The sequence below is a fragment of the Cavia porcellus genome, unplaced genomic scaffold (assembly GCF_034190915.1).
Source record: "Cavia porcellus strain 051 isolate PalLab524CR breed Dunkin Hartley unplaced genomic scaffold, mCavPor4.1 scaffold_29, whole genome shotgun sequence".
NCBI classification, from domain to species: Eukaryota; Metazoa; Chordata; class Mammalia; order Rodentia; family Caviidae; genus Cavia; species Cavia porcellus.
In genome coordinates, this window is record NW_026947512.1 from 15305721 (window position 1) to 15329096 (window position 23376).

The 23376-nt window shown below is 47.9% G+C and overlaps 1 protein-coding gene across 2 annotated transcripts in view; it reads left to right on the top strand.

Annotated features, from left to right (window-relative positions):
• The first annotated feature begins 280 nt into the window (after positions 1–280).
• The window catches only part of Lamb3 (laminin subunit beta 3), a 48000-nt gene continuing 24904 nt past the window's right edge, over positions 281–23376 (top strand). Inside the window, exons 1-7 of one of the 2 annotated variants that reach the window (XM_023567129.2) lie at positions 281–682; positions 1365–1476; positions 4684–4980; positions 6254–6319; positions 7023–7177; positions 18661–18775; positions 19323–19396. In XM_023567129.2, coding sequence (XP_023422897.1) covers positions 6289–6319; positions 7023–7177; positions 18661–18775; positions 19323–19396 — 375 coding nt within the window. In that variant the 5' untranslated portion in view covers positions 281–682; positions 1365–1476; positions 4684–4980; positions 6254–6288. Of the gene's footprint in view, positions 683–1364; positions 1477–2664; positions 4981–6253; positions 6320–7022; positions 7178–18660; positions 18776–19322; positions 19397–23376 lie in introns of those variants that run through there. The other variant, XM_063240153.1, reaches the window with a different exon arrangement.

Consider the following 23376-nt stretch of genomic DNA (forward strand, 5'->3'; position numbering starts at 1 on the left):
GCCCGGGGATCCACACTGCCCCTTCCCTGCACCTACAGATATATGTCTTTGTCCACATAGCCAGCTCCAAACAGCAAATCCTTGGCTGAAGTTCGTCAAATCCGGACTCAGATTCTCAGAGGTCAGGGGCTGAGCAGAGTGGAGGCAGAGCAATTGGAAGGTGGAGGTGCGGCAGGGCGATGGGCTGGCCTGTCCATGGGTGGAAGGTTGGGAGTCTGGGAAGGGGTGGAAGTGGCAGGAGCCTCCAGATACCTTTCCCTCTTTTCAGGGAGCTGGCCAGCTCTGAATCAACCCTGGACCAGCCCTGGCCAGCCTTGGACCAGCATCCAGGCCCAGCTCCACCAAGCTGCTGATGACGCTAAGCTGTGCTTCTTAGGAGGATGTGCCACATAGGTGCACTTTGAGGGACAGCAGAGGTGCGGAGGTGGCCAGGAGCCTGACCTCCAGCAGGAGATCCCCATCCTTTGACAAAGGAAGTTGTGTCATCCTCGTGTCATGCCCTGGGCTTAGTCTGCGGGATGCCACAATGTCTCCGCAGTTCCATATGCTGTTTTCTCGCCCTCCTTGTGTGTTCCTGTCATCTGGAGCAGCTCTCTGTCAGTGAGAGAAGGAAACTGCCACCAGAGGCTGAGAGAGGAGGCACTGAGGCAGCACCTGCTATCTATTCCCTCACAAAGAAAAGGTGGCTCTTGGGGGGACCTGGTGGTGCCTGTTTTAGATGTTTCTACAGCACTAGTACCATCTCTGGAGCCCCAGCCAATACCAATGCTGTAAAGGTTGGACAAGGGCATGAAGCAGTTCTGACGTGTCACGTCTTAGACCATTTAGGAGACATGAAATTCTGAATCTCTTGGAATCACTCTGGCCATCATGGACTAGGGAGGGTGGAGATGGAGAGCTCAGGAGATGGGGAATATCACCAGCTCCCGGTAGCCATTAAGAACATGAGGACCAGAGCTTCAAGCATCAGGTCATAGGATTCATTTTTGTCATCTGCAAAGTAAAGGCCCGAAAAATTGATCCTGCTTTGGTCATGGTGGACATGAAAGAGTTTAACACATGGAAAGGGCCTAGAACACTGCCTGGCACACACAGAGTGCTCCACAGATATCACCTCTAGTTATAGTGGGCTGACTGCCCAGTGTATGCAAGACCTCAGGCCCAAGCTTGGGTGTGGGTGTTCCCTAGGCAGACATTCAGGTTGGGCAAGTGAAGGTGAAGGTGAGGGTGAGGGAGAGGGAAGGTGTGGCGTGAAGTCACTTTATGGCAGTGTCCTGTCCTGCCTGCTGCTGCCCCCTGTTGGACACTGACTTTCATCTGCATCTCACAGCATTTTAAAGTCTACTTCTTTCTCTGCTTCCCAGGGAGGCACACTCAAAGGTGTCCACTGTCTGGACAGCCGAAGTGCAGGGCCACGCCAGCCTTTGTCACACGCACATCACCATTACCATTGCTGGAGCCCACCCTGTCCCACAGGTGAGGACTCAACTGTGACTCACCGTGTGCAGATGGTGCCTGAGCCTTAGTCACTGGAGCCCTTCCTTCACACACGAGCGTCACAGCGGGAGCAGGCTGTCTTCTCCTTTTCCAATCTGTCCAGCTTTTCTTCCTTCTGTCTCCTTTCTTTGATCCCTGTTCTGTGATTGCTTACTGATCAGATCTTGGCTGAGCCCCCTGGCAGCTTACACAGCTTGTGCCTGACAGATGGATAATGCAGACAACAGCTTCTAATTCTACCCTGGCGGTTCATCATACACACTGCCAGGAGAGCAGGCAAGGGAAGATACCACCTGTGCTGACACGGTGACAGTTCTGAAATCTGGGTTAGATTTCACTGGAGCTGGCCAGTGCATGCACTCCCATTGTTAGAGACACATTCTTGTGCACTGCCTCTGTGAAGATGCAGCTGGGCAAAGATGGTGAGAGGAACTCATTAAATGATATCCGTTACTGGTCCTTCAGTGTGACTCCATTCATTCCATAAGTATCAAGCAGCAATCATACGCCAGGTACTTGGAAAACTCTAGTGAGCAAAATAGACAATAATCCTTGCTTTCTTCAACCTGCTTTCTTGCTGAAGGGTGGAAAGTAAACATGACAAGTAGGTAAATTGCGTAATTGGGTAGAAGGTGATGTTGCCAAAAATATAAAATTAAAAAAAATTAAAAACCCACCAGTAACATGGTAGGTGGGATTGGGAGTGTTAAGGGTAGGGAAGCGATTCATGCCTGGCAGAGAAGTTGTTGGTAATTTTAAATGGGTGTGGGGTGGTCAGGGTGGCCCTCATTGAGCAGTTAGGATTTGGACAAAGACTTGGAACACAGTGATAGTTAGCTTTGCAGCTGTCCAGGGGAGGAGCATTGCAAGCTGGAGGATAGGAGCTGAGAACTGAAGCAGGCCTGGCAGTTTGGAAGCAGAGCAGAGACCTGTAGCTAGGGCCCCAGATGGCAGGGGGTAGTAATGTGGTAAGGGTTACAGATTAATGGTAAGGGTTTTGGGTTTCACAGAGAGACAAAGAGAGAGAGAGGGGAGGAGAGAGACAGAGAGGGGAGGGGAGAGAGAGAGAAGGGAGGGGAGGGAGAGAGAGGGGAGGGGAGAGAGAGAGAGGGGAGGGGAGAGAGAGAGAGAGAGAGAGAGAGAGAGAGAGAATGTGCAGAATTCTAAATGGGGAAGTAAGTGGCCTGTTGTGTTTGGTTTTGGCTGAAGACCAGTTCCAGAAGTCCGGGGCAGACAGGCTCAGCCAGGAGGTTCGAAGTGGATTCTGTTACTTTCGGAAGGGGCAGAGCCAAATTTGCTGGTAGGTTGATGTGAATGCAACAAAAACACGAGTCAAAGATGACTTCACCTGCAGTTTCCTGTGCTTGAGTTCTGATGAGCTCAAGCTTTATGAAGATGAGTGCTTGGAGCAGGGAGGTGGCTTGCAGGGATACAGAGGAGCTGGCATATTTGGGACATGTACCCTGTTCTCCATTAGCCATGGTTGTCCATAGTAAGAGCCATGGGCTCTGGTATAGGTAGTCATCTCTGAACACCGTGGGCGTTGATGCCCCCAAAGCTTGTACTGTTGCCTGCACTTCTTGGGGTACTGGACTTGGACTTGGAAGTGACCCATGTCCCTGAAGAATAGGGCCATGCTTGCAGGTCCACATGAGCAGTTTCCTGAACTGCAAAGGGAAGTTTGTCCCCCTCCCTGCGGAGCAGTTGATGTTTTCTTTCTGCAAAGCCAAACCAGTAGGATCTGCCCCAGCTTGTGCTGTCTGAGACACCAAGTGCTTATTTCCCTGGGCTCTTGGTCTTGGCAAGGGGGGAAAGGAGACTTACAGGGTCCCAACCACTCAGGGTGAGGCCTGCTGCCTGCCTAGTCTGGGATTGCAACACTTGCCCTCTTGGCTGAGTTAATTATTATTGAGCTCTTTGTCATATCCTCTGGTAACAAAGATTTCCACTTGAGTTCAAGGGTTTCGGGGAGTGGAGAAAAGGAGACCACAGGTGGGAAACTTCAAAACACTGAAGTGTCATCAGGGCCACTTTCCTGCAGGGGACTGGATGGGGTCCCTTTGTGTTCTGTGGGGTGGGCAAAGGGAGTCTGTTTGCACTTGTCTTTGGATTGCTGAACTAGGCCAGATTTCATTGCTATGCTTACAGCAGAAAAGACAGTTTATTGGAGTCTCAGTTAAGCATCTAAACACCTTGCTGCATATTGGTTAATTTCAGTCCTCCTCCCCACCCCTAAACATGTGCTAATTAGAAGCCAGGAGTCAGACAGGCCCAGTTGAATCCATAGAAGCCTGCATTTTTCCCTTGAGGTTTCTTCTGCCAGGATTTTGGGCATAGCCTACCAGTGGCAGAGGACTTCTGTGGGAGAGACTAATGATGTTGGGATAGGTAAAAGATCTCCTTTGCATTGCAACTTGAAGGCAGGAGTGTTCCCAAATGATGCCCGTGTGGCTCTCCAGGGCCAGCCCAGGAACTGAGTGACTTCCTAGGTCTCCTGAAAGTCCTGCTGGCCCAAGCTGGGGAAAGAGTGCTCTAAGCACCACGCCAGTAAACTGGACCTATTTCTGTTCCATGTGGGGTTCTCAGTCCAGGGCCAGGAGCCAGCTGGGGCCTGCTGGGGCACTGGTGGGAGGCTGCTATGACTCTTACAAAGCTGTGCCTCAGCCTTCCCTCCAGCACTTGTGGCCAGGGTTGTTTCCCTCCCCTCCAGGCCTGCATTCCAGCTCAGGAGGGTGGGGCTCAGCTGGGCTGTGACTCACAGGCAGTTACCTGTCCTTGGCTGCCTGCCAACCCTCTGTTCCTCTGTTCATTCCTGTCAAACTGCCCTAGGCGGCGGTGAGTTTGAGCCCCTTCCTGATCCATGTAAGAATCCTTCAAATTTCCCGAGAATCCAGGATCTTCCTTTTTTTTTTTTTTCTCTTGTAGAGGTATCTGGTACTTTCCAGACTCGTGAACATTTGGGTCTTTCACTGTCTGGACCAGTGGCATAGGTGGGGTGTCAACCCTGTGTCCAGGCTCTAGCCTTTGTGCCTCTGCTTGCTTTTCTGTCCCTGGTGGTCCCGGGACACATGAGGGAAGCTGACCCCTCCCGGCCTTCTTGAGACAATGCTAGGTGCAGTGCCAGCACGGCCCCTGTATCCTGCTCTCTAGTTTTCAATAAGATTTGCCTGGTGTTTCTGTCTGCAGTGGCCCACTATAGCCCTCAAGGCACCTACAGGGCAGGTAGACATTGTGGAGCTTGCTTCATGGCCTCTGGGACTGACCCACTTGCCCAGTCCTGTCCTGGGGTGGGGTGCAGTGACGGTGGATGGGCGTGACAGCTTCCAGACTGAGGCCCGCCTGCTGTGGGGTTACACCCAGCCAGGGAGTCTCCAGAGGTGAGGCTGTTGTTTAAAACCTCTGAGCCAAGAGAGAAGACCCCTACTTTTCAAGGGAGCTCTCTGAGACGCCATTGGAGAAGTAACAGCAGCAGCACCCAGCAAGGTAAGAGGTGCCTTCCTGTCTTTGTCTACCCTGAGGGCAAGGTAGGAGAAGGCTGGCCCTGGGCACCTGGAGCCCCTGGGCAGGGCCACGTTCATTCTTGGTCCTAGGAGTTCCCGGAGTGAGCTCACCTGGGAACACTGGATAAAATGTCTGAGTGTTATGGATTGCTTTTTCTTATCTGATAAGTGCTTTTTAGAAAAAAGCACTTTCAGATCTGGGTGAGCACAAAAAAGAAGTGGGGAGGAATGCTGCCCTGGCTCTGAGGACCCATTGGGGGGATTTCTAGCCCAGGATTGGGAGTACAGAGTCACTCAGGAGGCGGGTCCCTCTCTTAGGCCATCACCAGCCACAGGACTTCAGGGCCGCAGGTCCCCACACTGAACTCTTGCCTCTCCTGGGGGTGTATTAGAAGGAAGGGTTTTGAAGCATTAAGATTGACAGGTGCCAGAAAGGCTTGCAGATCCAGCTCTGCCCCTGGCCTGCTAACCCCACCCCAGGCCCTCAACCAAGGGAGTGTGCAGCTCTCACAGGGCAGAGCTGCCGTTCAGTTGGGCATAGGGACAGCGTAAGAGCAGACCTGGAGCTTGTCTGCCTCTGACCTGGGCTGTGACTTTTAAGCTTCCATTTCCAGCTTCAGTCTTCAGAATCCTAGCTCATAAGTGGAGACATTTTGGGCTGCTCTTAGTTCAGATGAAATTATCTCTCACTTTGTTTTTTAACTGCCAGTCCCATCTCCCCCTGTTGCACTCAGCTGTCCGCTTAGACTTGTGGTCAGCACGGCCTCACCGTCTACCCGTGTGACCCTCAGATGTTCTGGAGATGATGCAGAAGGAGGAGAGAGCTTGCCTCCGGGGCCTCAACCACACCAGCCTTTCACTTTGGGGCCAGTAGGCTGGGCTGGACTGAGGTTACTGTCCATGCCTGAGAAAGTGCAGCCCTCTTTGTTGAAGCAGACAAAAGCTTTGAGGCCTCCCGGGAGCTCTTCTCCTGCAAAGGGCACTGCCGCTTTCATCTCTTCATATTGTCTTTAGGGCATTGTGGCATGGAAGGCCCACCCATTTCAGAGGACAAAGCTGAAGTCTGGAAGGGGGCGTCTGAGTCACTTACTAGCTGAAATGGGGTGGAGGGGCCACACATGCACTCACTACTCAGGAGTGTCTTCAGTGCAGTCCCTGGGTAACTAGGTAAAAACTCGTGAGAAAACATGAGACCAGAGCAGAAAAGGAAAGGGACAAGGGTACCATCTTACTCAGGCTGCTTTGCTCTGTCCCAGGTGAAGGTCCCCTGTGGGGATCACCCCATTTGCTGATGATGAGGGCAGTCCTTCTCCTGTTTTTCGGTGAGTGTCCCTTTTCACATCCTGTTTTGTAGCAGAGAGGTGATGGCCAGAGATTTACTTGTCATCCCTAAGGTTTGGAACACTTGTCTAATGGGACTACCTGTTAGGGTTCCCCACTCCTTTGGGCCTATGGGAATGCCTTTCTTGAAAGGCCCCCAAGAATCTGCTTATTCTACCTAAGGGTAGTTTGTGGTTTCTGAGTGGTCTGCATTTTGAGATTCGCATCATCTCACTCTCACACTGATTTTGCGGCTGGAGTTCTCCATTTCCCACTGAATGGTAGCTGGGTACTTGCATACCATGGCTAGGCCAACTTTGCAGATAAAGCAGGAGGGAGACCCCCCACAGTGTTCTACAAACGCCTGTCCAGAGATGCTCCGCAGGTGAAAAGTGAATGGGCCATGTCTTGGGGCCCCAGTGTATCTCTGACTTGACTTTAAAAATCACATGTAGATGTCACATTTCAGAACCACTGTGGTTTTTGGTTGTCAGTGTTTCTTCTCTCCTTTTTAAGTTTGGTGCTAGAAGACAGGATCAAACTTCCTCACCCAGCAGTATGAAGACTGCAGCTACACTTACCAGCTGGGGGTGGGAGCACAAAGTTAAGGAGAAGGTCCTGTCCTGCCAGGTCTCCCAGGGATGTTGGGTGGCCAGTTACATCCTTCTCTTTTGGCTGTATCCCAGTATTCCCTTGTGATTTCAGCCTTGCCTGGCTTCCTGCATGCCCAAAATGCCTGCTCCCGTGGGGCCTGCTACCCACCGGTTGGAGACTTGTTGATTGGGAGAACCCAGTTCCTCCAAGCTTCATCCACCTGTGGACTGACCAAGCCTGAGACTTACTGCACCCAGTATGGAGAGGTAGGCCTTTTGTCTGTGGTTTCTAGGGCTGGAGAAGGTAGGCTGGGGCAGAGTGGGTAAGCCTGCTATTTGTTCCTGAATACTTAAGATGTGCTTGGTATAAGATAAGCTCTATGCAAAGTGGTCGTGGTGCTATAGCATGGCAATTACAGATTCCTGCCTTTGATGAGTCTACATGTTGGTAGGGCAAGAGGAGATGAATTTAGAACTCACTGAACAACTCCTTTCTGTCTTTCTCTAGATAAATCTGGGACTTATTCTCAGCTCTTGCAATAGGCAGGTATAAAAGATGGACTCATCTTTTCCCTGACAAAAGGCAGAAGGACAAATATCAGTCTCTTAAGTACGTAAGGTCTGGTGTGTCGTCTTTGATGGCAAAGCAGGGATTTGGAGCATGGGAGCTGGGCTTTTTGGGCAACTGGTGGATTGGCTGGTGTCCATGTCATGGCATAACCTGAGTTATGCCTCAATGTCTGTACTGCCATGTCTGTTTGGCTGTCTTGGAGAATGGTGGGACAGAACAAGCAGCAGAGTATATGATTTAGGTTCAAGTTCGTCTTCTGTGTTTTGCCCATGCCATATGTAAAGTTTGTTTATCTGTCAACCTTGGTGACCTACATGTTTCACCAACCTAGGCAAAAAGAACACAGTCTGTGTTGGTTACTTTATTCTTGCTGCTAAGACAAAATACCTGATGCCCAAAATTAAAGAAGAGAAGCAGGAGTTTAGCTCAGCAGCATAAGTATCTGCCTAGCAAGCTTATAAGTTTGATCCTCGGTACAAAAAAAAAAAAAAAAAAAAAGAAAAAAAGAAAGGTTTATTTAACACATAGTTTGTGGAGGTTTATGACTCCAAAGCAGAGCAAAACAATTTATGGCAGCAGAAGACAGCAAAAGCAACAAGAGCCAAAAGGCAGGAGCACGAGAGAAGACTTTCTGTTCCTTATATTGTGTGCAGGCTACCCACCCTAGGGTGGGTGTAGCACTCACCCCCATAATCCCAGCATTGGACCATGAATCAGTCACAAACTCTAGAAGCCCACCCCCATGATGCCTTGAGGCTTTCAAGGGGACATACAGACACAAACAATAACACAGTCACATTGATAAAGATCAATGTGATCATAGATCAGTGAGACAAATGTTGCAATGATTTCCGGTTATCAGGGAGGGTTGGGAACTCAGGCTGCAGGTTTAAAAGGAACTGAATAGTCCTGGAGTTCAGTTCTTCGATCTATTTTGATTAAAATTGCTTGATTTAAAAAGAGCTGTTGTACTTTCTTTCACATTGTTTCTGAGCCTTTTTTCCGGAACTGTGATTTTTCTTTTCTTTTTCCCCTCAACAAGGTGGGGTCTTCCTTTACTTTTTTTGTTTGCCAAAGATGAAACCACTTAGTGTTTTCTCACCTCCTAGTTGCCTCCTGGGCCACCTTGCTCCCTCAAAGCCGGCTTGCATGGGGACTGGGTAAGGAGTACTCTACTCTAATCCCCTCAACCTTTCAGGGAAGAAAGAGAAAGGGAATAAAAACAAGTAAGAGAGACTGAGTGTCATGTGAGGGACTTGGGCCGGCTGTGACTTTCTTTCCAGGTTGCCCTTGCCCTCGGGGCCCTGATTGTAGTATCTGGCCATCCTAGCCCTGGTGCCCTTCCTGCCCCTAGCACAATCTTTGCTATTTTTAATCAGAGATAGCATTGGTTAGGGTCTTTGGATGCAGAGCAGAGCAGCTGTGGTTTCTGCCCTCACCCACTTGGATATAGGGAGACCCATTTTACAGGGTTGGGTAAGGTGAGAGCTCCCTGGGGTCTTACATTACTCCACAACATCAGGGGACCTGGTGGTATTGAGCTTTCTAGGCAGCACAGTAATTAAAGTGTTCCCTTCTCACACACTTCCCAAACCATGTGCCAGTGAGCCTGTATCTGACAATGCTGGGGAGACCACTGCTGGTTTTTGGCCCAACCTGACTTGCCTTCTGGAGGGGCACAAGCACCACTCAGAGCCCTTCTATAGGCGTAGCCCACTCCCAGCCCTGTCTGCATGGCCTCTCCTCCACTCAGCTGTGCTTCTGGCTCCTCTCAGCCTGCCCTCTGTCTCTCTCAGATGCCCCAAGGAGCCTGCTGCCTTCCCTGCTTGAAAGCAGCCCCAAGAGCAAAGAAGGGTGCTTGCAAAAGAGGGGTCTAGACTTTTGCAACCCTGGAGATAGATAAATCTTGGCTATTTTTTCCTGTGAAAGCTGAGACACATTGGCTTTTTTTCTATAATGGAAAATAAATCCAGGTAGCCTTTATAAAAAATTATTTTTAATTTAAAGACAATAAAACCAAACAAAATAAAACAGAATAAAGCCAACCAAAACAAAGCAGTGTAAGTGATACAGGACTTCAAAGCAATAGGAAATCAACAATGGTATAATGCCTTTTGTTGTTTTCAAAATAACTGCCTATACCTTTAGACCTAGTAAAAATAAAACAGAACAAAATAAAACCAATAAAAACAAAACAATCAATGCAATAAAGGACTTCAAAACACTACAATAGTAAATCCAAAATGGCTACCATAATACATCTTATTGTCTTTGAAATAGCTGCCCATGCCATTGGACGTAACAAAATTAAACAAAACAAAACAAAATAAAACCCAGCCCAGCAATACAATAAAAAGAATATGAAACTTCAAAACAAGATAATAGGGAATTAATAATGGTTACCACCTTCGGAAGGAAATTCCCCATAGATGCCATACTGTGTACTGTTATCCTCTGAATAGATGATCAGACTACTGGCCCTAGACCTGCAAAGTCAGTGAAACCCCAGACACCACAAGCTTCAAATTGTATTTCACCTCAATAGCTATCCTCTCAGCCTGTGTTTCTCCAGATCAGATGATTACTTACGGGGTGGGGTGAGGTAGGGTGGGTGTTCCCAGCCCATGCATTGGAAGAGGCTGGGGTCTGGCTATCCCCTCAGCAGGCTGTGCATGGTGCTGATTCTCAGGGAAGATTTGCTTCTTGGTGATTTCTTGTTCTCCCCAGGTAGCCTTTTGGAAAGAGCAAGATTTGGGGACATTCTGAGGGTGGTGTGTGACTCCAGGTCTTATCACTAACTTGTGTGATCCTGGGCAGAAGAATCCCCTGTCTGAGGCTCACTGTCCCTTTCTGTGAGTAGGATTGGCAAGGTAGTCTGTGGTGTCCCTCCTTTGCCCCTACAGTCTTTGGGAATGAGCTGACTGCTGACAGTGTGCTTCTGTCCCTGCCTTCCACCTCTCTATCTTGTTTCTCTTCTCTTTCCCTCTCCCTTGTTGCGTGGCCTTCTCTGCACCCTGGCTTTGCATTGAGGACATGCATGATAAACATACAGAGATTCCCTTCCTGTCCTCTAGATGTGTGCACTGTTAACCCTCTCTGAGGCAGTGCAACTGTGCATGGCATGTGTGACAAAAATAGGAATTTGGGTCATAAATGAGTGGAGTTCCAGTTTCATCCTTTAGTAAATTTTTGCTTTCTTCTTATTTCTTATTTTTGAGATTGGGTCTCAGTTCAGTTGTTCAGCTAAGTTGTGATCCTCATGCTTCAATCTCCTGAGGAGCTTGGATGATAGACACATGCTATCATGCCTGGTGTATTTTGTTCTTAAATGAGACTGACAGTAATTGTCATTTGTTAAGCACATCTTGACATCATATTTTTAAAAAAATCTACATCTATATATATATATATATATATATATATATATATATATATAAATTAGTTGTCATAATGCCCCACAAGGTGTGTTTTATTATTCCCACGAGCAATTGGGAGGTTTGGGGTGTATGCAGACCCCAAGCTCCTGGTAGAAGTTTATAGGTGTTGAGTCTCCTGAGCAGTTAGACTAGGCAGCCCCACTGCACTAAGGGTGGCCTGAGACAGAGCTCCATCCCTGTACCCACCCTTCACACATCAGCCACCATCCATCTTCTGGCTCCCATCCCAAGTATGTAGCTCTCTCAGGTCCTTAGTGACCTGTTCTATTTCCACTTAAGGGTGACATTTGAGCCCTGAGCTGGAACAGAATCACCCAGAATCTGCTGCCAGTTGGCAGAAGAGCAAGTGCGGTGGGGGCTGGGAGCCCAGGAGTGTTTCTGCCTTGCTCAGTTACCTTCCTGCTCCAGTCCCAGCCCATCTGGGTGGAACACAGCTGCCTAAGCATGGGGCCTCTTTCCAGCTCTGGATTTTCTCTCCCAGCTCCTGACCACCAAGAAGTGGCTCCTTTGCAGGCTGGCTTCAGCCTGCTTGCACATTTCTTCCTTTTCCTCAGTCTGCCTCAGTCTCTAAGTACTGTTGGCCTCAAGGTCTTGCCCTTGCAGTGGATATCAGTCTTAGCCAACATGGCTTCATTGCATTTTCTCCCCAATTTTGCCCTTCTAGGCCTTCCTACCTAAAGACCCATTAACTGTCTGGGCTTGGGCCTAGGCTGTACTTTACCAAAAAGGCCCACACTGCAATCTCAGCCTGTTATTTTGCTGTAATTCACATCTTTGATAGCATCTGAGTAAATGCTCTGCCTCCTGCTCTGTCAGCCTCACAGGGGCATGGAAACAGCTGCAGTGGTTCTGGGCTGTCCCTGAGCTTCACTTGCAAAATAGGAGCAGTGACAGTACTCACTTTGCCTGTGAAGAAGAATGTACAAACAGTGCACACATCTAGAGGACAGGAAGGGAATCTCTATGTTTATCATGCATGTTCTCAATGCGAAGCCAGGGTGCAGAGAATGTGCCTGGCAGAGGCCACTTGCTTTTTGATCTTCTCCCTTTTCCTAGCTACAGAGGTGGCCACATCAGTGGCCCTGTCTCTTCTCTCATAGCATGTGTGTCACATTCCCATCCTGGTGCCATCTACTCTGCCTCGAAGGTGCCTGCTACCCCTCTGCCCTCATGGAAGTGTGGGTGCCTCCGATTGGGAGTGAAAATTCTACTTCTGGCCCCAGTTCTGACACTTGGCATAGGACTGTGACTTTGTGAAGGTTATGGCTCCTTTCTTTTCCATGCTCCATTGAGGTTATGAGGGAATTGGGTCAGCCGGCTTCAATGCTTGCCCAGCTCTATGGCTGCTCATTTCTCAGGACAGTGGAGCAGTGCATGTGACCCTGAGGGCCAGTGTGTCTCCCTCAGGACCTGTGTAGCAGGTGCAGGCCACACCTTGCTGTTGTCCCTGGGCTGGTGCGCACTCCTTTAGAATCGGGCTTTGTCTGGAAGCCTTCTAGCCTGGTTCCTGCTCCTGATCATGCTCCAGTGTTGTGTCTGAAAACACTAAATGCGTTTATTTATTCCATTCCCTCCCCTTCCAGGCTATTACTAATTACCAAGCAGCCTTAATAACAGCCTTTCACAGTGCATTTCTCAGGTTAAGTAACTGTGTAAAGGCAACAGCTGTCAGTTTTATATCTTGGAAGAAAGGTGGGAGCAATAACCAGTTAGAGATCCCCTCCTCTCCAGCACACATGAGTGTACCTCATCCATGCACATACCAAAACTTATGCCTGTCTTTGTTTGGCAATTGTCTGTCAATTAATTGATTAATTAGTGGGGCTGGAGGATTGACCAATGCTGGGCAAGCACTCTTATCACTGAACCATATCCCCAGCTCCTTAATTGTCTGCTTTCTTAATCCTTTCCTTTACCTGCACAGAGCTTGAAGCCTAGCTGACCAGAATATCTGCTTGTTTCCGAGTTCTAAGAAGGTTTTAAGACTCTTGACACTGGGGTTACTGGGTGGGATGAAGCACCAGTTTGAGTTTCTTGTTCTAAGTGCATTACTTGTAGGAAGGGTACCAACTACCATATCACCTACAGCCAACCATTCATACCTCCACAAGTGTCTGTTTATCAGAAATTTAGCTGTGACTTTGGAAAATGATACCAAGAGAGTAAAGACCAAGGATGAGTCATTTTTTAGAGGATAAAAGAAAATTAAAAAAGGCACTGGGATCCTGAGAAGGTTGTGATCAGAGAGAAACCAAACTGGTTTGTGGAATGTAAGACTCTAGGGTCCTGGCAGTTATGGATTACAAAGTGGGGCTCGTGAGGCTAAAAGAGGGGGATGGTCTACCGAGAAGGCCTAGGGACACTGCTTTGCTGTCCTGCTCCTCGGGTTCAGACCCCTGGAAGCCTGAAGGTAAAGTCTTACAGGCCTACCTTGCATCTTTGTCAGATTTTTACCCTCTGCCTGTGCTCATGGCAGGGCCTGTAGGAACCCACGGCCACTGGTGGATCCTGCAGAGATTCCGGGCTCACAAACCAGCCCTCTGCACTAACAGGACGGTAATTCTGGAGAGGTTCGTGCTGGAATTGAGACTCTCCTCCTGCCAAGCCACTGTATTCCTTGAATCAGAGCAACACAGATGGGTGAAAGTCAGATGCCTGGGGCAGGAATCACTGCTGCACCCCTTCCTAGCTTTACATTTACATTTCTTAATTTCTCTAAGTTTCACTTTTCTGTAAAATGAGGATATTTACTCTTTGTAAAGCTAATATACCTGGGCTAGGGATTTAGCTCAGTGGCATAAGTGCCTGCCTGCCAAGCGCTAGGTCATGAGTTCAATCCCTGGTACCAAAAAAAAAAAAAAAAAAAAACATATACCTGCCAGGGATTTGCGAAGGATGAAACCCAGTACTCAAGAGAGACACTGGTGCCAAGTGATTTTGAAGTGAGTGCTTTTAACTTCTGGGCTGGTAAGCTGGATGGAGAGAATTTTAATAGTATGTTAGAGCAAGATGGTACCTCATTGTCTCATCAACCCTGAGTTTTATCCTTGAGGAAGAGGATGTGGAGAAGTATCTTTTCATGAAGGTGGCTAGATCATTTATTTGTTGGTTGGTTTTGGTTCTTCCTTCTCTTGGCCCTGGCCAGTAGTTGTGACCCCTGCCATAGCTTCCTGGATGGACATAGGCAGCCCCTAGCTTACTCCTGGGAGGGAACAGTGCCACACATATAACCAGGCCCATTTTCCTCTTTCCTCCAGAACAAGGTCTATGTTTTGTAGAGATGCAAAACTTCCATTTGCATGTGTCTTCTTTTTCCAGCCCTCTGCTGTGATTTAGGCTCCTGCTGGCGTTTGCCCACGCCTCTGCCTGCCCCTTGCTCACTGGTGGGATTTGTCTTCAGGCCAGAAGCATCTAGAAAGCTATGGTAGATAGGAGAAGGCCCAGTCTTTCCAGCTGGGGGCTGGACCGGCTGCACTGATGATCATGCTGCGTCTCGGAGACAGCAGAGGCTGGAAAGTGCTGGCTGACACGCCCCAAGCAGCAGCAGTGCAGTGAGAACTCTCATGGAGTGTGGTAGAGGCATGCTTACAGGTGGGAGAAGGAGCCTCACTCTGAGACCCAGACAGATGCACACAATGCACTTGTACACATGCTACAGTAAACATATGAGAATAAGTTAGAGAGGGAAACTGAGGCCCAGAGGGAAAAAAGACATGTGCAGATTGTCTTTTCATGGGCTTCTGCCATAGCCACTCTGTTTCAGACCTCTGCCTGCTGGCTAGCTGAGCTACTTAAAATATCTGGTTCATGCCTGTTGGTTTAGCCTGCCTGCGAGGCTCGAGCCAAATCTGTCCTGTGTCTGCATTACTATGATAAGCAGCACGTAGTTCTCAAGCCTGCACAGCCATGTGATCTAGCCAGCAGTGGCTGTGCATATCATCAGAGGGTGGAGGAAGTGTGGAGAGCCCTCTTAGATACTGCAAAAACTGACACAAGGCAGGTACCAAGCCCAAGCAAACATCCTGGGCCTCTTTGGTTTATTTTGTTGTATTATCCTGAATATGAAACTTAACGTGTGCCTGTGATAGAAAAACTTAAGCATATTAAAAGATAACAAAGAAAGAAAAATCCCCACTTAATATTCTACTGCCCAGAGAGAATTAGATGAAACTATATGTAGCTGCCACGTTTGGAGGCTGACGTAGGTAAATATCAGCAGTTTAACATGATTTTACGTAATATGTTGGTGTATTTCCTCCCAAATATTTCTGTTCCTTTAATATTCTGTAAGTAAACTGGGCATGGTGGCACGTGCCTGTAATCCCAGTACTCAGAAGGCTGAGGCAGGGAGATCATTCTGAGTTTGAGACTAGCCTGAGCTACAAAGTGAGCTCAAGGCCAGTTATAGTGAGACCCTGTCTCAAAAAGACAAAAAAAAAAAAATACTGTATGTATTTGAGACTCTAATGTGTATACAAGCTTATGCCTGACTTTCCCCCCCTAAAATATTATAATGTGATCATTTCCGGTGCAAGTAAATTTTTTCTCTAAAGTATATTTAGTAGTTACAGAGTTTGCGAGTATCAAGGATATTTCCACAGCCTCTACCCTGGTCCCCTTGACCCAGGGGAAGAAAGAGCCTTGCTTCTTCCAGTCTCCCAGCTAGGGAGACCTGGGATTGGTTCCCAGCAGCGCAGGGGTAGGGCAGGGACCTCTGGCAACAATGCGTCCCTAGAAGGCAGCTGGCCCTCGTCTCGACTCAGACATGTGCTGAGTGCGGACAGGATGAGGAATGGAAAACTTTGCCCTGGAGAGGCTGGGCAGAGTGCAGAGAAGGGCCCATCCACTGCCAAGGACGAGAACAGGGCCCTAGATGGGAGTAAGACTCCAGCAAGAGCTTTCTCTCGCCCAGAAAGGATCATGTTAAATGCTTAAGTGTTTCAGCCAGTGCCGCCTCTATATTTGGTGTGTAACTGGGCTGGGTTAGCCAGGGAAGCCAGATTTCCTCCAAAGTGCTCTGTCTGCCTTAGCCACCCCATGATTAGCTTCGGAGCCTGAATAAGCCTGCCTGGAGCCCTGCTGGGCAAGATGATTGCTTTCTACCATGCTTCCTAGGAGGTTTGCCCATCAGCTGATGTCTGAGCAGAAATGAGAGGATAAGATGGAAGGAGGTGGGGCAGAGATGGGGCTGGGAAAGACACCTGGACACAGAGAGACAGACACCGGGAGATGGGAGAGGGCGGTGGGCAAGGGCCCACTCTGGTGTCGACATTGGTGATCAGCCCATAGGAAAGTCCCGCCACCTCTTTGAGCCTCAGGCCTCTCCTCTGTAAAGTAAGATGAATACTTCTTACCACATAATGTGATTGTGAACTATAAACAGGTTATTGTGTTGAAGTTTCCTGACATGGTACCTGGAACACAGCAGGTACTCTGTCGCTTAGTATGGATGCTGGCTCCTCCTCACCCTTCACTCCTGCTTTAAAAACTCCCCATGTGTAGGTCATGAATGTCAAGTTATATGTTAATGAAAATAGGTGGCAGTTTTGAACAGTTACCATTCATTCATTTACTCAACAGATATTTAGTGAGTATTATGTGCTAGGCACTTTTCTTTTTTCCTTTGTAAGTACCTGTTTGCAGTACATGATGATTACATTTACAGTGAGGAGTCTGTGCGCATGCATGACACATCCTAATTCTTTTTTGTCTCCTCCCCTCTCCCTATGCCTTCCAACTCTTGGTCCCCTTTTCACTTAAAAAAGCTGTTTTAATTATTTTTTTCTTCAGTTCTCTTTTTTTTCATCCCCTTCCCTTCCCTTTCTTCCCACTTAGTCACTTCTTCCAGCCATTTCAAAAAAAATCTTATGTCTGGTCTTCTGTTTCTCATATAAGAGAAACCATGCAACACTTAAGCTTGTGTATCTGGCTTATTTCACTTAATATTGTGGCCTTGAGGTGCTTCCACTTGCCTGCAGATGCCTCCAGTTTATCTTTCTTTGCAGCAGAGTAGTATTCAGCTCCAGGCACCAGAATACAGCGGTGAAGGGAGATGAGCTCCTGCCTTCGTTCAGTGCACATTCTAGCAGGGGGAGGCACATAATACACAGACAAATAGACAATAAATGCACAATATGTCAAGGAGAGAAACCACTATGAAGAAAATTATAGCTGGCAGGTGAATGGCCAGGGACAGGGATGGGGAAGGAGGCAGGTGGGCAGTGGGCTCTAGTTTATACAGCGCAGAGCTCTTTTCTGAGCATTAAGCAGCGCATAATAAGAACTAGTGTTTGATAAGGCATTTTTGGACATGATAAGCATGCCTGCAAGTATCAGGAAGAGTGACAATTCTCCTTTGTAGACTGGTGTGAGCAGCGTTCCTGGCTCCCTTGGGTTCTCTGCCTGGCTCTCCCCTGCTCTGCAAAGGGGCAATTTGCTTCTAGGACATTCACTCAGTCTCTTTGGAGCTGAGCTTTTGGGTTCATCTACTCCATTAAGGGTGCCCATGCATTCTGGGATGTCAGCCCAGCTAACACATCGCACCTTGATGTTAAGAGGCCTGGTTGTGTGGCGGTCCAGTTGTCCCTACCCCAAAGGCACCAGGAGGTCAGGGAGTTCTTGTCAAAGCTGTGCTTTCAGTCATGTCTGTGTCTGTTGTGTTCTGAGCACAGAGCTCAGCATCAGGGTTACTTGGAGGAAACAGATGTTATATGTGGAGAACAGAGATGCAAGACCAGAGTCATTTTTTACTCAATTTACATGTGCCTGGCACGTGCACACGTGCATGTGTGTGTTGGGGTGTGTGGGTATGTATTCATAGGCATAAACTTAAAGAACAAGGGGCGGGAGGCTTCTCTGTTGTGCTCCTTTTCTGGTGATTTTGTGTTGCCACAGAGGTCACCGTTCCAGTTGAGAGCCTACCTCACTGCAAGGCACGGGCACAGGCCAGGGAAGGGGTGGCTTACTCACTGTGTGCCCGGGACCACCCTGGGAAGGCTGCACCTCTTCTGTGGCCCTGGTTCCTGAAAGACTATGAGGTTCCAGGTGGAGTCCGAGCTGGAAGCCTCACAGACATCTCTCTCATTCATCATATGTCGGTTCCCTGAGGGCTGGGGCTCTATTTCATCCACCATTCAGCTCTAGTGCCAGAGCATGTCTGTCACACAGCACATGTCCAGCAAGCATTGCTGTAGGGTGAATGCATGACTCTGTCCAGCCCTTACTCGGTTTATAGAAGAAAATTCTGACCCTAGGAGATGGGGTGACGCAGCTAGTGCTGGAGCACTCAATGTCCTTGTCTTGTTTGGTTGTCCTCTCTCCTTGAACCTCAAAACCCCAGTATTCTCCAGGCTGCTGGGAGTAATGAAGCAACATATAAAACTCTCTGACTGGTGTGTCACAGGTAGTGGGTGATCAGTGAACGTAGGTTTCTCCCCCTTGTTTTTCTTGCCCTTAGCATCTTCCATTCTTTTCACCTCAAGGCAGTCGCATTTGCTAAGGTGACTTTCCTGCCACCATCGCTTGTTCCACAATAGATAAATAGTAAATAGCTATTAACTATTCCTTTGCTATGTGTAGGAGGGACACAGAGAAGTTACACTAAAAGATGGCCAATAGCCCTGGTTTAAGAGGGGCATCTTTCCAAGGGTGTTACGAAGCTGTGCCTGAGGGTCAGACATCTCAGGACACAGTGGGACACCTGTGAGGGCCTTGCCCTGACTCTCTTGTCTTCCTCCCTGCAGTGGCAGATGAAATGCTGCAAGTGTGACTCCCGGCTGCCTCACAATTACAACAGCCACCGAGTGGAGAACGTGGCTTCCTCCTCAGGCCCCACACGCTGGTGGCAGTCGCAGAATGGTGAGGACCGCCACCTACAGGAGCCCAAGCCTGGGGCATTCCATGGAATGTGGGGGATGCAGCTGCTGAGGAACTCGGGGGTTTCCCAGCATGTAGTAGTGGGATGTGGAAGGGCAACAGAGGGAACCTCCCAGCCTCATATTTGGGGTCTGTTGAGGCTGTAGGCAGAGAAGTCTGTGGGGGCCAAGGGAAGGGTGAGAGGAGAGAGGCCTTCCTTTACTTCACTTACTTTTACTTACTTTTGATGGGTGGTTTGTGGAAGGAATTGAGCTTTAGGAACAGATCTGTGTCAAGAAATACGAGTTGACCTCCTTCAGGTGTTAGAGGCATCCAGTGATAGTGGGAAGAAAATATGGCAAAAACAGATAAGAATGTTTAACAGATCACCTAAGAAGAAATGTACTGGTCCACTACTCTCTTAGGGAACTTAGGGCATCAAGGTTGGAGAGTTTCAGGCTTCATAGGGTGAATCGGTCCAGAGCTGTCTGCAGGACCGCGACAGTGGGGTCTTACCTTTGGCCTAAAGCTTCTACCTTTATCCTTGCAGATGTGAGCCCTGTCTCTTTGCAGCTGGACCTGGACAGGAGATTTCAGCTTCAGGGCATCACAATGGATTTTAAGGTATGAAGGTGGTGAAGGACCTGTGGCCCTGTGGGCCAAGGCTGTGGAGGAGCAGTGTTCTTGAGGTCCCAGGCTAGGTGATTGGTACCACATGTGGGATGGGCCTCCTCCCCAGAGGGGACAGCAGAGGTCTGGTTCCTGGGAGAACTGTGGCACCTTCCAGCTCCCTGTTTTGGTCATGTCATTGTTATATAGCCTCTTCTTCTTGGTAGGCCTCACCCTCAACCGTGCCAATACCAATTCTAATGGGTCTCATTCCTTATGCAATTGCGTATTCTTATGTATGCAATGTGATCAAATAATACAGCAAATGTGTAAATTGAATTTATTATGATAAAAGCCTTATTGCTGTTAATCCCCCTTAAAGTCCTCCCTCTTGTGTTGTTCTTGTCACTGTCTGAAGCAGTTTTGGAAGTCCTCCTTTGTGAGGGTCTTTCGTTTGTCTATTGTGGCAGCCTTGATTCCCTGAATTGATTCAGAGCATGTAAAGCAGTTTCTACAATTAAAAACACTACAGCGTGTCCTCATCTGCCTTGCTCCCTAGTTTTGCTACTGTGTGACAGCTGGTTCTACCCTAAAGTCACTGTGACCATGAATTGATTCTGGACATTGAGGCAGCCTTGACAGGGCAGCTACAGACACTCATGAAAGAGGACTTCCTTTACGCTTTAACAAGTGACATCAGCAATAGGATAAGTGTTTCAAGTGTGGCAGAGATATTAAGGGGGATCGATGACAGCGAGGCTTTTACTAGAATTTTTAAAAATTCACATGCTCGCCATAGTTTTACATACACCCTTTGCTGTATTTTAGTAACTTTGTAGAAGAGACAGTTTAAACAGCAGTCAGGAATTTGGCTGTCTCTGTGGAGGGCATTGTGTTGGAGTAACTCTCCTGATGGACAACTGGTCATTCAGTGCTATTTCTTCTCAGAAGACTGAAGGTCCTTTTTCAGATTGGTTTTTCAGACATCACTTTTGAAGGAGACATTTTCATCTGTTTATGACAGGTCACTGCTTCCTTTTGGAAAAGGATTTTGTTTTGTTCTTTCTATAGAAATAGTCAAATATGAAAGATCACAGTTGGTTAAATTGATTTTATTGTTTTGTCAGTGACAGAAAACTGATTTTTAAAACCTGCACTCCTGGGCTGGGGTTTAGTTCACTAGTGTAAGAACCTGCCCCATAAGCGTGAAGCTGTGAGTTCAATCCCTGGTAAAAAGAAAAAAAAACCACCAAAACAAACAGACAACAAAAAACCCTTCACTCTTACCCACAAGCGAAGAGGCCCCGCGCCCTCGGATGCTGGCTGCATCTCGCCTCGATGTTCAGAACACCTTTCCTTCCTCGAGGCTCTCCTCCTTGGTCTCCACTCTACAGCACTTTTGTACCTCTCTCTTATTGTTGGAATTCTCCTCTCCAATGACATCCTTTTACTTGTGTTCTCAGTTTAAATGTCACTTCTTCATGGAGATCTTGCACACCTGTGTAACCTGCATTTTTCAGACTACACCCTGCCCACCCACCCATTTTTGCCTATTCCAGCATCTTGTTGCCTTTAGAAATATCACCATAATTTCCAATTCTTTATTTGTGGGTTTTATGAATGGATCAGAATTTCTCAGCCTCCGTGCTGTTAATATTTGAGCTTGATGGCTTTTGGTCAGAGGGGCTGCCCTGTGCACCATAGGCAACATCCTTGACCCCTTCCCTCCAGGTTTCAGCTTCATACCCGCAGATGTGACAACCATGCATCCATCTCTGGAAATTGCCAGATGTCTCATGGAGAGGAGAGAGTGAGATTATCCTTGGCTGAGTACAGTGCACCAGACTGTGTAGGCAGGCACTCTTGCTGGTCTAGCTCACAGCGTAAGCCAGCATCTAGCACGCAGTAGGTGCTTAGTCTACATTGGTCAAACGAAGGGTGCATCTTTAGTCTGTGCTCTTCTGCATACTCACATCTATAAGCTCGTTTCTCCCAGCCATGAATGACACATTTTACCATCCAGACTTGTGCATTCTTCTGCCCTTCCCAATTATATGCTGAGTTGCTTCTTGCCGCCTGGCCTTTGCACTGGCTGTTCTCTCTGCCTGAAATGGATATTCGCCTTACTTGGCTATCATTGGTCTGGGTGTGTTCTCTGACATCCCACCCCCCAACTCAAGGCAGACCTCACTAGATGTCCCATGCCTGTTGGCACCTCCTGTACTCATCAGCATCTCTTCTCACCCACAATACAGCACCTGACACACTCACTCCTGGGTCTCTGCCTCCCTTACATGTACTAAAAGCAACTTGAGGCTAATTGGCTTGGTTTTACTCACTTTCCTGTCTGTAACATCTCACATCAAGTGTAGCATATAATCAGTGCTTAATCTGTATGTGGCAAGAACCATCAAAGGGTTGAATGATAATAAAGCAACAAGACTATTAATGATATCCAAATGAATGTCCCCTTTAAAACTGTCCCTTTTAGAGACTGGACATCTATTTTAATGGTGCTGGAATTTCTCAAAATCCTTTTGGCCATTTTTTAGAATGTGGCTTTTAGAGCCAACTTCCTCAGTCATGAAAGAAATTAGGTCCTATTACTCTCTACTCAAAGCTCATATTGACACCTGAAAGTCAGAAAGTGTTCCCTGGTCATTTAACCTTATTAAGGAAGAAAAGATTCACTTTGGCTCATGATTTCCGAGTTTTCAGTCCATAGTCACTTTGGGCTGGAAATGAAGTTCAACATCATGGCAGAGTGTGTGTGATTGAGCAAAGCTGATTACTTCATAGCAGCCAGGAAGGGATTTGATCAATTCAGGGAAAGATTGTACCCCTCAAAGGTGCATCCCCAGTGACCCACCTCTTTCAACTGGCCCTACCTCCGAAAGTTTCCAATAGCGCCACTAACTGGGACCATACCTTTAGTATATGTATGTTTAGCAGACACTCTAGATCCAAATTATACTAGGGGTATGTTAGTTAACTTTCTATTGCTGTGACAAAGTATCTGAGATAATCAATATAAAAGGGAGAAAGATTTCTTTTAGCTTACAGTTTCTGAGGTTCAGTCCATAGTCACATGGCTTTGTCACTATCTTGTGGCAGGGATAATATAATGGTGGGGAACATGTGATGGAGTGTAGCTGCTCACATAATGGTAGCCAAGAAGTGAAAAAAGACAGAGTATCTTCAATGGCCTACCTCCATGACCTACTACTTCCAGTAACTAAGCCCCACCTCCCTATAGTGCCATCAGCTGGGGACCAATCCTTCAACAGTTGAAATTTATGTTGTGGCTGGTGTGACCTAGGTGAGAGTGAACTAGGGGAAATCAGATGGAGCCTACTAGGGAAGGGTGGGATGCATAGGAAATATTACTGAAGCTGGATAGATGGCCTAATTTTGAGTTTGCTTTGGGGTTAGGATTTCTGAACTTTCAGTGTAAGGAAATGAGTGATTCAAGCTAAGAAGAAATGGATGGCATCACCCAGGAAGAGAATGGGGCACACAGCCATCTGAGGAGCTTGCATTTTATCTGTGGGACAATGCAGATGGGTTGGAGGATATCATGATCAGATAAAGCATTTAGGAAGGTTTTTCTGTGGAGTAGGACAGTGGTTTGGAGTCTGGGTATTTCCATACTCTGGCAGTCATTCAGGTTTGGCATTACCACAGCCTGAACTGGGGCCATAGATGACCATAGTGTAGGGGGTGGGGGTGGGTCAACTTGTTGTAGGAGTAAGAATGGTTGGCTATGGGAAGTGCCATGGTGGAAGAATGTTCAAGTCTGAAAGCCAGGTGGCAGAAGTCGAGGTTGAGCTAGGAATCACACCTTCTAGAATACAGATTTCATTTCCATTACTTTGCACAGTTCTCCCAGGGGCAACCTACTGGGCCCATGCTCTGTCAGAAAGATTGGACCACTTGGTCCTGCTGGGACCCTGTCTCTCTCCAGCTCGGAGGAGCTGCTTTCTGTGACTGTGACC